Source organism: Hemiscyllium ocellatum, chromosome 4, assembly GCF_020745735.1.
Source record: "Hemiscyllium ocellatum isolate sHemOce1 chromosome 4, sHemOce1.pat.X.cur, whole genome shotgun sequence".
In the NCBI taxonomy this organism is placed as follows: Eukaryota; Metazoa; Chordata; class Chondrichthyes; order Orectolobiformes; family Hemiscylliidae; genus Hemiscyllium; species Hemiscyllium ocellatum.
In genome coordinates this window covers 66918907-66936250 of record NC_083404.1, presented here as the reverse complement: position 1 = coordinate 66936250, position 17344 = coordinate 66918907, and the positions used below count along the sequence as shown (strand labels likewise).

The following is a 17344-nucleotide window of genomic DNA, read 5'->3' as shown; positions in this document are numbered from 1 at the left end:
TGGTACAGGGGCTGTTATGATGAAGTGATTGTTTCCCTACCTCTACGCCAGGAGCCTGCATTTAAGTGAATGCGTTTATGCCTACTTTAGAGAGGCATAATAATATCACTGAACAGATTAAGATTTTTTAAAATCAAAGCTGACCTCGTTAGGTATACTCTTAAAAAAAATTATGAAGGAATCCCTTTAAGAAAACCATGTTGACTTGTTCCAATATTAAATCAAGAAAGAAACAAATACAGTTAACACTTTTATTGCAGTGTTGTTTATTGATACAAGTTAAATTCAGTAATAATTCCTTCATATAGTGTACAATTAAAATAATTCTGTTGGATCTAGAATTTTAGAAACAATTTCAGCAAGCTATTAAACCAGTAGTCCTTATTTCAAAGAAGAAAGTTCATGGAAGTAGGCACCAAGCACTTTAATTCCCTGAATGTAGTTAGACCTGTTGAAGGAACAATAAAAATTGTAAGAATATATATTTAAGTCTCTCTGATCAGGCAGCATCTGAGGAGCAGGAGAATCAACATTTCTAGCATCAGCTCTTCTTAAGGAAACATCGATTTTCCAGCTCCTCAGATGCTGCCTGACCAGCTGTGCTTTTCCAGTACCACACTGACTCTATACTCCAACATCTGCAATCCTCACTTTTCCAATAGTTAAGTCTCTGTTATGGCTTGACTCCTGCCCATCATCAGTTTCAAAACTTGAAGACTGTCCTTCAAATTACATTCATCCAGTCTTTGCTCTACTACAGATGGCAATAGCTTCCATACCTAGGCTTTCACATTCCAACTCTGCCTTTAAAATCCAGCCTTTGACCAAGAATTTGGTACAGCCCCTCCGCCCCAATTTGACTCAGTGGTCCTTCACTTGATTCCTCCTTGGGGAAATGCCCTGGGATATTGTCCTACATGAAAGGCTTCACATAAATAGAAACTAACATTCTATATAACTTGCAAAGTATTATGCCAAATATTAGTGGTGATCGAGCAGGTTTACAAAAATCTAAATAGGGCAAATAAAAATGGAAAAAGATACAAAAGCATAATTACTTTTATGAAGTGGAGGCTGCTGCTGGTTACATTGATGCATTAGGGGTAATCTAGCTTACTAGCTGCAGAAAGGAATTAGAAGTGCCTGCTAACATAAAAAATAGAAAATATTGGAGACAATCAGTAGGTCTGGCAGCCATCTATGGAAAATGAAAAAAAGTGTCTGTGTGGGTTTCCTCCGGGTGCTCTGGTTTCCTCCCATAATCCAAAGATGTGCAGGTTAGGTAAATAGGCCATGCTAAATTGTCCATAGTGGTCAGGTTAGGTGCATTAGTTAGGATAAATATGGGATAATAGTGTAGGGGAATGGGTCTGGGTGGGTTTCTTCAGAGGATCGGTGTGGACTCATTGGACTGTCGGGGCTATTTCCACACTGTAGGGATTTAACTTAATTGGAACTGGGGTCACATTGGACTCAATGTCAATACCATTTCTCTCCCCACAAATGCTGCCAGACTGGCTGAGTTTCTCCAGCATTGTGTTTGTTTCAGATTTTCAGTATTTGTAATATTTTGCTTTTATAGATAGTCATGCTGTTATGAGCAGATGAAATGGGGTGGAAAGATGTTCAGCAGCATTAACCTTAAAAGTTCATGGGATGTGGGCTTCGCTGACTAGGCCAGAATTTGTTGCCCATCCTCAAGTGCCCTCAAGAAAGTGATGAGTTGCCTAGGGACACCGGCTATGATCTTAGGTTGGAAGTCCCAGGATTTTGACCTAGCAGCACTGAAGGAATTGTGAAACAAATCCAAATGAAGTTGGGGAGTGGAGTGGAGGGGAATTTGCAGGTGATAGTCCCATGTATCTGTTACCCTTGCTTGTGGAAAGTGCTGTTGTGGTGTAGGCATACAAACATTTACCTACTGTAAATTGTTACTTGTATACACAGATGTATTCCGAAATGCAGCTTAATTCTGTTTTCATTTTGACAACATAGATTTCAACCATATATTAACTGAAGCAGCTTATTTTTTTCTAAGTATTTTGACTGATCATGAAGAGTAGATCAGAGGTTGCAAATGCACTGAATAAAAAAAACTGACCCTCTCAGAAAGAAGGGAATTGTGTATATCCATCTCATGTGTTGTGTTATACAAGTAGGGGGAATTGGCATTAAGAAATGAGAGGGGTAAATGAGAACATTAATGGAATGTGTGCATGTACTTACATAAAGAGTAGCAGACTAACTAGACAATAAGACAAAATCTGATTGGCTGAGTGTCCTGAGCTATTGGTTGGTCAGGATGGGAGGTGATGGTGGGAAGGGCAGAAAATGGGTTAAGGACATAATTAAAACATATTAGATTCCCTACAGTGTGGAAACAGGCCCACCTGAACTTCACATCTTTGGACTGTGGGAGGAAACTGGATTACCCAGAGGAGACACAGGGAGAATGTGCAAATTCCACACAGACAGTCGCCTGAGGCTGGAATCGAACCTGGGACGTTGGTGCTGTGAGGCAGCAGTGCTAACCACTGAGCCACCGTGCCACCCCTAAAATGTATCTGTATTCTTGCTTACTCTGCAAGCCTGTGTGAATATCCTATAAACACATCCTCCCAATACAGGGCAGCAAAAGCCACAGACACTCGTCAGTATTTATAGGAAGAAAACACTGAGCGGGAAGAAGCTAACATTATTTTGTCTGGGTAATTGTAGAGATGCACAAATTAACAGAAGTACTGAAATAACAAACTCAAAAAGACAATTGGTGACAATACTTAAGCAGAATATCATCTCTTACCGGTTGATTTTCTCATTCTGTGAATGAGCACCATCATCTGCAGCTCCAAGTGGCAGTAACAGAACACTTTTTCCTATAGCCTCCTGGAACGTCAGGGTAACTGGAATACTCCCACCTTCCCTGGTCATGTCTGGTTCAACTCCAAATACTTCAGGAAAGAAAAGAGTGTTTATAGGTTTGTCATTAAAAACAAGATTAAAAATACACTGCAAGCAACTGGCTAATGCATTATCACTATTCAGGATCCAGTGACAGAGTCAGAGTTGTATTTCACTGAAATAGACCCTTCAGTCCAACTGGTCCACACTGACTAGATATCCAAAATTAATCTAGTCCCATTTTCTCGCATTTGGCCCATATCCCGCTAAACCCTTCCTATTCGTGTACCCATCCAGATGCCTTTGAAATGTTGTCATTGTACAAGCCACCACCACTTCCTTCAGCATTTCATTGCGTACACACTTTTGAAATGAAAAACTTGTAACTCATGTTTCTTTTATTCTCCTCACCTTAAATCTACACCATGTGGTTTTGGACTCACCTACCCTGGGAAAAAGACCTTGGCTATTCACCCTACCCATGCCCCTTATGATTTTATCAACCTCTATAAGGTCACCCCTCAGCCTTCGACATTCCAGGGAAAATAGCCCAGCCTATTCAGCCTCTCCCTATACCTCAAATCCTCCAATCTTGGCAACATTCTTGTAAGTCTTTTCTGAACACTTTCAAGTTTAACAATATCTTTCCTATAGCAGGGAGACCAGAATTGAATGCAATATTGCCAAAACCAATGTCCTGTTCAACCATAACAAGGAAGAAGGGAGAAGCGTACAGATTGCCCAAGAAAATAATAGGTCAGAGGTTTGGGAGCAATTTAGAATTCAGCAAAGGACCAAGGAATTGATTAAGAAGTGGAAAATACAGTATGAAAAGTAAGGAAACATAAAGACTGATACTAAGAATGTCTATAGTTATGTGAAGAGAAAGAGATTGGTGAAGACAAATGTGGATCCCTTACAGCCAGAAATGGGGGTATGTATAATAGGGGAGAAAGAAATGGCTGAGCAACTGAATACATATGTTGGTTCTGTCTTCACAAAAAAACGACAAATCAGATACCAGGAATGTTGGAGAATGCAAGACTTAGTGACAGGGAAGATCAGTATTAGTTGAGAAACGGCACTGGGAAAATTGAAGATGGATAAATCCTCAGGGCATGATAATCTACATCACAGAGCACTTAAGAGGCTCTAGAAGTAATGGATGAATTGGTGATCATGTTCCAGTATTCTATAGACTCTGGAAGAATCCCTGCAGATCAGAGGGTAGCTAGTGCTACTCCAATATTCAAGAAGGGAAAGAGAGAGAAACCAGGGAATGAGACCAGTAAGCCTAACATTGGTAGTGGGGAAAATTCTCAAATCCATTATTAAGGACTTTATAGTGGAGCATTTAGAAAGCAGTGGCAGAATCAGAGTTAGCATGGATCTATGAAGGGAAATCATATTTGACAAATCTGTTGGAATTTTATGAAGATGCAACTGGTGAAGTTGACAAGGGAGAGTCAATGGTATATTTGTCAAATGCTTTCTAAAAGTCCAAAGTCCCATATAAGAAATTATTGTGCAAGAATAAAATGCCTGGCATTGGGTGGGGATGGGGGAGTGTCTAACGAAATGAATAGAAAACTGGGTGGCAGAGAGGAAACAAAGAGTAGGAATCCATGGACCCCTTTCCAATTAGTGAGTTGTCACAGGATCAGGGTTGGGACCCCAACTATTCACAATATCGACTAATGATTTGTACGTGAGAACAAAATGTAACGCCTCAAAGTTTGCAGATGATACCAAGTTAGTTGGGAGGGTGAACTGTGATGAGGATGCAGAGGTCCTTCAGCATGATCTGGACAGGTTGGGTGGGCAAATCAATGGCAGATGCAGTATAATTTGGATAAATGCAAGGTATTCGCTTTGGAAGCAAAAACAAGAAAGCAGATTACTACCTGAATGGCTATAAAAATTGGAAGAGGGGAGTGTACAGCAGGACCTGGGTGTCCTTGCACACCAGTTGCTGAAGGTAGGCATGCAGGTGCAGCAGGTGGTAAAGAAGGCAGGTGGTGTGTTGCCCTTCTTTGCAGGGTTTTGAGGTTTTGAGTACAGGATCAGGGATGTGCTGTTGCAGTTATACAGGACCTTGATAAGGCTGCATCTCGAATATTGTGCACAGTTTTGGTTTCCCTTTCTGAGGAAGGATGCTCTTGCTTTCGAGTGAGTGCAGTGAAGGTTTACTAGGCTGATTCAGAGGATGGCAAGACTGATGTATAAAGAGAGACTGACAATGTTAGGATTGTTATCTATCTTCAGGCCATTCAGTTTATTCTAGCAGCTTCTCCTTGGTGATGGCATCCATACTCAGCTCTGCCCCTCACTCCCAACTCCTGCATTTAGTGCTCTGACCAATGAAAGCAAGTGTGCCAAAGATTTTCTTTGATCTCTGTCTACTTGAGTGACTGCATGGTGGAGGGGAGTGGGGGTGGGGGGGGAGAGAATCTCAGACTTATAAAATTTTAATACAACTAAACAGTGCAGACACAGGGAGGATGTTTCTGATAGGGAGTGCATCCAGAACCAGGGGTTACACTGAGGAATCTGGGGGACTATTTAGGGTGGAGATGAGGAGACATTTCTTCACCCAGAGAGAGATGAGCCTGTGGAATTCATTACTACAGGAAGTAGTTGATGCCAAAACATTGAATGTATGCAAGAGGCAGCTGGATGTAGCACTTAGAGTGAATGGAATCAAAAGATTATGGGGAAAAGGCAGGATTAAGCTACTGAGTTGGATTAGCCGCCATGATTGCGATGAATGGCAAAGTGGGCCCGAAAGGCTGAATGGCCTCCCTCTGCTCCTATGTTTCTAATTTTCACTCCGGTACTCAATGCATTGACCAAGAAAGGCAAGCGTACCAAGTGCCTTCTTCACTACCGTAATAACCTGAGACTCCACTTTCAAGGAACAATGCACCTGCTCCAAGATTCAATAAGTATAAACTGAATAGCCTCACTGAAATACCAACACTTCACATTCTCTAAATTAAACTCCATCTGCCACTCCTCGGTCCATCTGATCAAGGTCCCATTGTACTCTAAGATAACCTTCTTGGCTATCCATTAAACCACCAATTTTGGTGTCATCTGCAAGCTTAATAAACATACCTCCTATATTCACATCCAAATCATCAAGACACATGACAAAGAGCAGTGAACCAAGTCACGATCCTTGGAGCACACCTCTGATCACAGGCCTCCAGTCCAAAAAACAACCCTCCATCAACACACCTCCTGTCTTTTATCTTCAAGCTAACTTTGTACCTAACGGCTAGCACTCCCTGGATTCTATGTGATTTAACCTTGTTGACCAGTCTATATCTCCTATTTCTTTACCAGAGCATCAATTTCTCTAGTCTTCAGCATTCCTTACACCTAACAGCCTTGCCTTTCACACTAGCAGGACCAGACAGAATTCCTGTTCTCTGTCTCATTTTTGAAGGCCTCCCACTTTCCGACCAGCCTTTCACCTCCCAATCAATTTTGAAAGTTAGGGCAAATTCACTGCTGATATTGTAAGTTTGTAGAAAACTCAGTTGTGAAAATGTGTTGCTGGTTAAAGCACAGCAGGTTAGGCAGCATCCAAGGAACAGGAAATTCGACGTTTCGGGCCAGAGCCCTTGGATCAGGCAGCATCCATGGACAAGCTAACTTTTCAAGTCCAGATGACTCATCAGAGCTAATGAACTTAGTTTTTGAAAGTTCTTGCCTAATACCATTGCAATTGGCCTTACTCCAATTTAGAACTTTAACCTTTAGATCAGGCCTATCCGTTTCCATAACCATTTTAAAACTAAATAAAATTATAACCATTGGCCACAAAGTGCTCACCCACGGACACCTCAGTCACTTTCGCTTGGGAAATCAAACAAGATAAGTCAAATTTTGTTCCTTCGAATAAGAAAATTTTGTATACACTTAAATTCCTCTTTATCCAAGCCCTTAATATTATGGCAGTCCCAGTCTATGTTTGGAAAATTAAAACTGCCTACCATTACAAACCTATTATTCTTATAGATATAGGAGGTCTCCTTAAAAATTGGCTTCTCAATTTCCTGCTGCCTCTTAGGTGGGGGGGTGGGGGGGGGGGGGGGAAGGTGGCTATAGTACAATCCCAATGAGCTGCTCATCCCTTTCTTATTTCTCATTTCACCCCAAATAACTTCACTGGATGTACTCCCATGAATATCATCCCTATATACAGCCACAAAAGTTATCGCTAACCAAAAACTCCACATCCCCTCTTCTCCTGCCCTCCTTCCTATATTTTCTATAATCTGGAGCATTAAGCTGCCAGCCTTGCACTTCCCTGGGTCACATTTCTGCAATAGCTATGATACCACAGAATCCATCACTCCTCACATTTTCCAAAACAATATAATTGTTTGAGAAGGGGATTGCCACAGAAGACTCCTGCACTACCTGCCTACCTCTCCTACCTTTCCTAGAGGTAACCCATTGATCTGACTGTATCTGTGATTTTTCTACCTTCCTCAAACTGCTAACCATCAGATCTCCTGGCTCCTGTTAACTCCTCATTGCCTCGAACTGCTGCTATAACCTATTCATGTGATCTGGTATGATTTGCAACAAAACATTTCTGCAGACATAATCATCAGGAACATTGAAATTCTCCCTGATCTTCCACACCTGACAAGAACAACACATCACTCTACAAAAGGACATCTCTGCACCTTAAACAAACAATCTCCAGAAAATAGCACAGTCTTACTTCTCTATAAACAATGCTCTAGGATAACTTCTGCTCTATTTTTTATTCCTAAAAAAATTAATCTACCTACTAAAGTTTCAAGAAATGGAAGTCCTTGCATAAGACATTGTCAGAGATCAATGCCTCCAATCCCAGCCTTAAAAAGGTTTTCAATTCAATATATAGGTTTTATTCTCTCTTCATTACAATAAGATAAAATGTTACAAAAGATTGTTGGATCCAATTTGTCAAATAGTCTAAACTGCAGTGTTTAGGGGACATCCTGGAATCTGACATATTTACCTCTTGGAGTCAGGGTGAAAATAGATCTTAATCCAGCAATTTGTAATGTTCTTGTTTGTCTCCTTTCTTGCTTTCAAAAAGTGTTGGTCCATTCACACCATCTCAAAAATTCTATTATGCCATCCTCATTCTCTTTGACTCTGCATTGAGCCTTTTGCCACTTCCTTATTCCTTCTTGATCATAGAACCTCTGTCTTTTTCCCCATACTTCTCTTTTTCCTTTAAACCTCACATCTCTAAAGTCTCTCAGGTCTGGTGAATGCTCATTGTCACGACACATTAGTCCTGTTTCTGTCCCCAAATGCTAACCAGACTTCTAGCTTCTTTCCCTAGTTGTATTTCAGATTTCCGGCACCCACAGTACTCTACTGTTTGCAAAGGAGAAAGGATGTTAAAGAATTAAAATCTGGTTCATTAATTATTTCTAATGAGTATGGACGTAATCTAATGAAGGGACAGCAGAGACATGATTACAATAGTTTACTGGGAAAGGAAATAACATTACCTGTTTGTCAATCAACTGATGTTAACAAAAATGGGTGATAGAGGAAGTCTAGACAAATACAAACCAGTTAACTTAAAAAACTCACAGCAAAATTCACAACTGACCTTGGAGGAACCTGTGTAGGAGAGCTCTCAGCACAGGAGAACCTAAGTGCTTAGTTTTTAAGTGTAACCTTGCTGTAAGTCTACAATAGTGAGTTCTTTCTTAATTATATGTTTTATTGAGATTGGTCTTGTGATTAAAGTTTTAAAAGTATAAAACATAGGACTAAGTTAGCTTGGAGCAGTGTGTTTTAGAGCAGTAAGATGGGGCTATTTTCTAGGTCTAAAGATTAAGGAGCAAAGATGGCCTTCAGTAGAGTGATGTGCTCTTCCTGACAGACATGGGAGTCTAGGGAGAGTTTCCATATTACTGATGATTATGTCTGTAGGAAGTGTATTTAGTTCTGAATCTTATCAGATTGCATGGATCAACTGAAGTGGCCGCTAGAGGCAATGAAGAATCTACAGGAGCTAGAGGACGTGATGGATGGCAGTTATAGAAAGGGAGAAAAACCACAATACAGGCCAGGTACATGGGTTGCCTCCAGGAAAGGTCGGAGAGGAAGGTAATTAGTGCAGAAGTCTCCAGTGGCTATCCCCATCTCAAGCAATGATGCTGTTTTGGAAAGTATAGGGGGTGGTGGACTCTTACTTAGATTAGATTAAATGGAAACAGGCCCTTCGGCCCAACAAGTCCACACCGACCTGCCAAAGCGCAACCCACCCAGACCCATTCCCCTACATTTACCCCTTCACCTAACACTACAGGCAATTTAGCATGGCCAGTTCACCTAACCTGTACATTTTTGGACTGTAAGAGGAAACCAGAGCAGCCCGAAGAAACCCATGCTGACTAGGGGAATGTAGCATGAACAGCCACGTTTCTGGTACCAAGACTGGCTCTAATGTTACAAGGGATATGTTCAGTCCCAAGTGATTGATTGTGATAGGGGACTCTCTGGTCAGAGGCACAGACAGACATTTCAGCGGCCAGTAGCGAGAAGTCAGACTGGTGTGTTGCCTCCCTGGTGCCAGGATAAAGGGTATCTGGACAGAGAGCAGAATATTCTCAAAGAGGGGAGGGACCAACAGGGGTTGCTGTGCACATTGGAATCAATGATATTGGAAAAGAAAAGGATGAGATGCTGAAGGGAGAGTATAGGAACTTAATCATGAATTTACAAAGGAAGTTCTTGAGGGTACTAATATCGAGATTACTCCCAGCGCTACGAGCTAGTGAAGGCTACTGAAGAGCAGAGGCTGAGGAGCTGGCGTAGGCGAGAAAGGTTCACATTCTTGGATCATTGGAATCTCTCCTTGGGTAGAAATGACCTGAATAAGGAGAACAAATTGCACCTGAATTGGAAGGGAATATACTGGCAGGGAGATTTGCTAGAGTTACTCGGGAGGATTTAATAAGGTGTGCGCGCGTGTGTGCGTGGTGCAGGGAGATAGTGAGAAAAGAGATCAATCTGAGACTGGTACATTTGGGAGAAAGAGCAAGTCAAAGTCAGGACAAGCAGGACAAAGCAGAGAACAAAATGGGACTGATAAATTAAACTGCATTTATTTCAATGCAAGACGCCTAAGAGGGAAGGAAGATGAGCTCAGGGCATGCCTAGGAACATGGGTCTGGGATATCATAGCAATTACATAGATGCAGTTCAGGGATGGACAGGACTGACAGCTTTATGTTCCAGGATACAAATGCTAGAAGAAGCATAGAAAGGGGGCAAGAAGGGAGGTGGAGTGATGTTTTTGATAAGGCATAACATTATGGCTGTACTTAGGGAGGCTATCCCTGGGACTACATCCAGGGAGGTTATTTGGGTGGAAATAAGGGATGATTCCCTTTTTGGGATTGTATTACAGACACCCCAATAGTCAGTGGAAAATTGAGAAACAATTTTTAAGGAGATCTTTGTTATTTATCAAAATAATAGGGTGGTTATGGTAAAAGATTTTAACTTTCCAAACAGACTAGAACTGCATTAGTGGTAATGATTTAGATGGAGAGAAATTTGTTGAGTATGTGTAATAAAAACATTTTCTGTTCAGTATGTGGATGTACATACTAGATAAATGCAAAACTTGATGTACTCTTGGGAAATAAGGCAATGTAGGTGACTGAGGTGTCAGTGGGGGAGCACCTTGGGGCTGGCGACCATAATTTTATTGGTTTTAAAATAGTGATGGCAAAAAATTCCTGATGAAGGGCTTATGCCTGAAACGTCGAATTTCCTGTTACTTGGATGCTGCCTAACCTGCTGTGCTTTAACCAGCAACACATTTTCAGTCATGGCAAAGAATAGACCAGATCTAAAAGTTGAAGTTCTAAATTGGAGGAAGACCAATTTTGATAGTATTAGGCAAGAACTTTCAAAAGTTGATTGGGTGAAGATATTGGCAGGTAAAGGGTCAGCTGGAAAATGTGAAGCCTTCAAAAATGAGAACGAGAATTCAGAGAAAGTATATTCCTATTAGGGTGAAAGGCAAGACCGGTAGGTGTAGGGAATGCTGGATGATTAGAGATATTGAGGCTTTGGTTAAGAGAAAGAAGGAAACATATATCAGGTATTGACAGCAGAGATTGCGTGAATCCTTAGAAGAGTATAATGGCAGTAGGAGTATATTTAAGAGTGAAATCAGGAAGGCAAAAAGCAGACATGAGGTAGCTTTGGCAAAGATAATCCAAAAGATTTTTATAAATACATTAAGGTCAAATGCGTAACTAGAGAAAGAATAGGACTCCTTGAAGATCAGCAAGGCAGCCTTTGTGTGGAACCGCAGGTGATAGGTATTTTGAGTATTTTGCATCAGTGTTTACTGTGAAGTAGATGGAGGATATAGAATGTGGGAAAATTGATGGTGACATCTTGAAAAATGTCCACATTACAGAGGTGGTGGTGCTGGATGTCTTGAAACTCAAAAGTGGATAAATCCATACGACCTGATCAGGCATACCATAGAACTCTGTGGGAAGCTAGGCAAGTGATTGCTGGGCCCCTTGCTGAGATATTTGTATCATCGATAGTCACATGTGAGGTACCGGAAGACTGGAGGTTGCACAAGGAATACGGTGAGAACTAGCCACTTGGATACAGAACTGATCGAAGGTAGAAGAAAAAGTGGTGGTGGTGGAGGGTTGCCTTTCAGGTCTTTTCTGAGGTGGTGGAGTCCAGAATTAGAGGGCATATTTGTTAGTGAGAGGGTAAAAGGGATCTGAAGAGCAACATTTTCACAGAGGGTGGTGCATGTATAAAATGAGCCGCCAGAGGAAGTGATGCAGGCTGGTACAATTACAACATTTAAAAGGCATCTGATGGGTACATGAATAGGAAGGGTTTAGATGGATATGGATCAAGTGCTGGCAAATGGAACTGGATTAGGTTAGAAGATTTGGTTGGCATGGACGGATTGGACCAAAGGGTCTGTTTCCCTGCTGTACATGTTTATGACTCTAACCGAGGATGCTGGAAATTGCCAGAGAAGCTCAGCAGATTTGGCAACATCTTTGGAGAGAAAGCAGAGTTAATATTTTGCTTCCAGTGACCCAATTTCAAAACTGAGTTAAGTCAGTATGACTTGTGACGATGCTGCCCTTTTAACAAGGTTGTGTTGTCTTTACTTTTTTTTTCAAGAGGGGTCATAACGGCAGACATGCTGTTATGCTTGGAAATATTTATTTAAAAACAATGGCAGGGGAGTGGCCAGTTCTCTCAGTTCAGGTTTGGTTTAGTTTTTTTCAGCAGGGAGTCAGAAAACTGCTGGTGGCAGAGAAACTTCCCCAGTGAAAAGAGATTCCATACTTCAACAGAGTCTTGCCTGGGTTTTTCTCTTTGAAATCTCTCCTGACTGTAAGAACCTATGTTTGAATTTACCTTTTGCTAAGAAGTGTATGTATGGGATGCTGCAGGGATTGGAACAGCTTTGTTAAGTTGCGATGTCATATTGGATGGGTTATCAAAAACTCTTTTCTTTTGTTTGTGTTTCATCCATAATGTTTAAATAAATTCGGTCTTGTTGAAAGCAGAGTGGTTTGACCAGTTGCATCACTTCTGGAATATCCATCTTACATATGCCTTTAAAATAAAGAAAATGTTAGGATCTGGGCAACCTTCTTAAGATGTTTTGAGGGGATTTAGCCTGGTCTATAACAGATTAACTGTAAAATGTGGATGCTTGCCCAGTTATTGCATGTTAAGTTTGCTGTGAATGGAAAACAAATATTTAAATAAGATGCCTTCACCAACCTGTTTTCATTGCATTCCTGCCAGCATTAAAGTGAGGATGATTATAGTTTTCCAGCCAGGCCTTTGCACCGTGACCCATGTAGGCATTCAGTTTGTTCCGACTTCCATATTCAGCAAAAATCTTCTTGATATAACCTACAACCTAGACAGTGCAAATTAATTCTTAAGAGTGTGAGAAGGGGAGGGGAAGAAAAATCTAGAAAGTTGCCAGTTATGCCAGAGGGAAAACATTTAATTCCTCTGTAACTGTTAATCCAAATTAAGCTGCAAGCAGGTTCAGAGGAAGTTTGCTTTATCACAGTGTGGGATTTTACAAGAGGACCTTGTTATAGCAAAGCAGCAATTGATTGGACCCTAGGACACTATGGAGACAGTGAGGTTTGCAGATACTGGAGATCAAAGTTGACAGTGTGTTGTTGGAAATGCACAGCAGGTCAGGCAGCATTCAAGGTGCAGGAAAATCGACATTGCATGCTGGAGGTCTTCATCGGAAATGCGGCTGGGAGTCTCGGAGGTGGAGAAATAAATGGGAGTTGGGGGGGGGGTGGAAGAGGTGAGGCTGGGGAGAGGGTAGCTAAGAGTGCAATAAGTGGATGGAGGTGGGGATAATGGTGATAGGTCAGTGAAGTGGTTGGTATGGATAGGTGGGAAGGAAGATTCACAAGTGGGACAGGTCAGGAGGGCGGTACTGAGCTGGAAGCTTGGAACTGGGGTAAAAGGTGGAGTGAGGGGAAATGAGGAAACTAGAAGTCCACATTGATGCCCTGGGGTTGAAGAGTCCCGAGGCAGAAAATTAAGCATTCTTTTAGGAGTCAGGTGGTGAGGGAGTGGCGATGGGAGGCCTAACACCTGCATGTCCTCAGCAGAGTGAGAGGGGGAGTTGAAACGTTCGGCCAAGAGGGCAGTGGGATTGGTTGGTTGGTGCGGGTGTCCCAGAGATGTTCTCCGAAGTGCTCTGCGAGAATGTGTCCAGTCTCCCCAATGTAGAGCAGACAGGTCCTGGGCCGCCTCCACCGCTACTCCCTCACCACCCGACATCTGGAGGAAGAACATCTTATCTTCCACCTCGGGACCCTTCAACCCCAGGGAATCAATGTGGACCTCACAAGTTTCTTCATTTCCCCCACCTTACCCCAATTTTAACTTTCCAGCTCAGCACTGCCCTCATGATCTGTGCCAGCCGTCAAATCTTCCTTCCTACCTATCCACTCCACCCTCCTCTCTGACCTATCACCTTTACCCCCACCTCCATCCACCTATTGCACTTTCAGCTACCTTCTCCCAGCCCCATTCCCCTCCCCCTCCCATTTATCCCTCCACCCCTGAGGCTCCCAGCCTCATTCCTAATGAAGAACTCCGGCCTGAAACATTGATTTTCCTGCTCCTCAGATGCTGCCAGACCTGCTGTGCTTTTCCAGAAACACACATTCGACTAGAGGACAGTATCCTGAAGAAGGTTATGAATAATGCAGCGATCTAGAAGGAGGGTGCCTGTAAACAGAAGGGTGGATTGAAGTGTGTATACTTCAATGCCAGAAGTATAAGAAATAAGGTAGGTGAACTTGCAGCGTGGGTTGGTACCTGGGACTTCGATGTTGTGGCCATTACAGAGACGTGGGTAGAACAGGGACAAGAATGGCTGTTGCAGGTTCCAGGGTTTAAATGTTTTAGTAGGATCAGACATGGGGGTAAAAAAGGGGGAGGTGTGGCATTACTTGTCAAAGATAGTATTACAGCAGTGGAATGGACGATGGAAGAGGACTTGCCATCTGAGGTAGTTTGGGCTGAGGTTAGAAATAGGAAAGGTGAGGTCACCCTGTTAGGTATTTTCTACAGGCCTCCTAATAGTCCTAGAGAAGTAGAGGATAATATTCGAGGATGATTCAGGAAAAGAGTGAAGGTAGCAGGGTGGTTGTTATGGGGGACTTTAACTTCCCAGATATTGACTGGGAGAGCTATAGCTCGAGTTCATTAGATGGGTCGGTGTTTGTCCAATGTGTGCAGGAGGGTTTCCTGTCACAATATGTAGACAGGCCAACAAGAGGGGAGGCTATACTGGATTTGGTTCTAGGTAATGAACCAGGCCAGGTGTTAGACTTGGAGGTAGGTGAGCACTTCGGGGACAGTGACCACAACTCGGTGACTTTTACTTTAGTGATGGAGAGGGATAAGTGTGCGCCGCAGGGCAAGAGTTATAGCTGGGGGCAGGGAAATTATGATGCAGTGAGGCATGACTTAGGATGTGTGGATTGGAAAAACAGGCTTCAAGAGAAGAACACTAATGAGATGTGGGGATTGTTCAAGGAGCAGCTACTACGTGTCCTCGATAAGTATGTACCAGTCAGGCATGGTGTAAAGGGCCTTGTGAGGCAGCCGTGGTTTAGTAAGGAATTGGAATCCCTTGTGAAAGGGAAGAAGGCGGCATATGTAAAGATGAGGCGTGAAGGTTCAGTTGGGGCGATTGAGAGTTATAAGGTAGCCAGGAAGGATCTAAAGAGAGAGCTAAGAGAAGCGAGAAGGGGACATGAAAAAGTCTTTAGCTGGTAGGATTAGGGAAAACCCAAAGGCTTTCTATAGGTATGTCAGGAATAAAAGGATGACTAGGGTAGGTATCGGTCCAGTCAAGGATAGTAGTGGGAAGTTGTGTGTGGAGGTGGAGGAGATTGGAGAGACACTAAATCAATACTTTTCATCAGTATTCACTCAGGAACAGGACACTGTTGCTGATGTGAATATGGAGTCACAAATGATTAGAATGGATGGCCTGGAAATATGCAGGGAAGAGGTTCTGGGAATATTGGAGAGGATGAAAATAGATAAGTCTCCTGGGCCTGATGGCATTTACCCTAGGATCCTATGGGAAGCTAGGGAGGAGATAGCAGAGCCATTGGCCTGGATTTTTATGTCGTCATTGTCAACGGGAATAGTGCCAGAGGACTGGAGGATAGCAAATGTGGTCCCCTTGTTCAAGAAAGGGAGTAGGGATAGCCCTAGTAACTATAGGCCAGTGAGTCTGACTTCAGTGGTGGGCAAAGTCTTAGAGAGAATGGTAAGGGATAAGATTTATGAACATCTGGATAGGAATAACGTGATCAAGGATAGCCAGCATGGTTTTGTGAAGGGCAGGTTGTGCCTCACAAACCTTATTGAGTTCTTTGAGAAGGTGACTAAGGAATTGGACGAGGGTAAAGCAGTAGATGTTGTGTATATGGATTTTAGTAAGGCGTTCGATAAGGTTCCCCATGGTAGGCTAATGCTAAAACTACGGAGGTATGGCATTGAGGATACATTAGAGGTTTGGATTAGGAATTGGCTGGCTGGAAGGAGACAGAGGGTAGTAGTTGATGGACTATGTTCATCTTGGAGTGCAGTTACTAGCGGTGTACCACAAGGATCTGTTTTGGGACCATTGCTTTTTGTTATCTTTATAAATGATCTAGAGGAAGGGCTTGAAAGCTGGGTAAGCAAGTTTGCGGACGACACAAAAGTCGGTGGAGTTGTGGATAGTGAGGAAGGAAGTGGTAGGTTACAGCGGGATATAGATAAGTTGCAGAGCTGGGCAGAAATGTGGCAAATGGAATTCAATGTAGCTAAGTGTGAAGTCATTCACTTTGGTAGGAGTAACAAGAAGATGGATTACTGGGCTAATGGTAGGCTACTTGGTAGTGTGGATGAGCAGAGGGATCTTGGTGTCCATGTACACAGATCCCTGAAAGTTGCCACCCAGGTAAATAGTGTAGTGAGGAAGGCATATGGTGTACTGGGCTTTATTGGTAGAGGAATTGAGTTCCGGAGTCCTGAGGTCATGTTGCAACTGTATAAGACTCTGGTGCGACCTCATCTGGAGTATTGTGCGCAGTTTTGGTCGCCATACTATAGGAAGGATGTGGAGGCATTGGAACGAGTGCACAGGAGGTTTACCAGGATGTTGCCTGGAATGGTAGGAAAATCTTATGAGGAAAGGCTGAGGCACTTGGGGCTGTTCTCATTGGAGAAGAGAAGGTTTAGGGGAGATTTGATAGAGGTGTATAAGATGATTAGTGGTTTAGATAGGGTCGACACTGAGAACCTTTTACCGCTAATGGAGTCAGGTGTTACTAGGGGACACAGCTTTAAATTAAGGGGTGGTAGGTATAGGACAGATGTTAGGGGTAGATTCTTTACACAGCGGGTTGAGAGTTCATGGAATGCCCTGCCAGTAGCAGTGGTGAACTCTCCTTCTTTATGGTCATTTAAGCGGGCATTGGATAGGCATTTGGAAGTTATTGGGCTAGTGTAGGTTAGGTAGGATTCGGTCGGCGCAACATCGAGGGCCGAAGGGCCTGTACTGCGCTGTATCTTTCTATGTTCTATGTTCTAACTCCTGTAGAGATGTCCTATAACGAGATGGGTTGACCTTGAACAACTACAACCATCTTCCTGTGTGCCTGGTCTGGCTCTAACCAGCTGAGAGTTTTTCCCTTTACTTCCAATGACTCCAGTTTTGCTAGGTCAATTCAATCACACAATCAAACGTAGAATTGATGCCAAGGGCACTCGCTCTGACCTCATCTCTGTAATTTTGCACCTTGTACATGTTTGAACTAAGGATTTAGTGAGCTCAACAGTGAATTGTCCTGGT

General features: G+C 42.7%; 1 protein-coding gene across 3 annotated transcripts in view; it reads right to left on the bottom strand.

Annotated features, from left to right (window-relative positions):
* Nucleotides 1–249: 249 nt before the first annotated feature.
* The window catches only part of LOC132815406 (cytosolic non-specific dipeptidase-like), a 76607-nt gene continuing 59512 nt past the window's right edge, over nucleotides 250–17344 (bottom strand). For all 3 annotated transcript variants that reach the window (XM_060824307.1, XM_060824306.1, XM_060824305.1), the window contains 3 exons: nucleotides 12724–12865; nucleotides 2804–2951; nucleotides 250–448 (listed from right to left, as the gene is read on the bottom strand). In XM_060824307.1, coding sequence (XP_060680290.1) covers nucleotides 382–448; nucleotides 2804–2951; nucleotides 12724–12865 — 357 coding nt within the window. In that variant the 3' untranslated portion in view covers nucleotides 250–381. The remainder of the gene's footprint in view (nucleotides 449–2803; nucleotides 2952–12723; nucleotides 12866–17344) is intronic.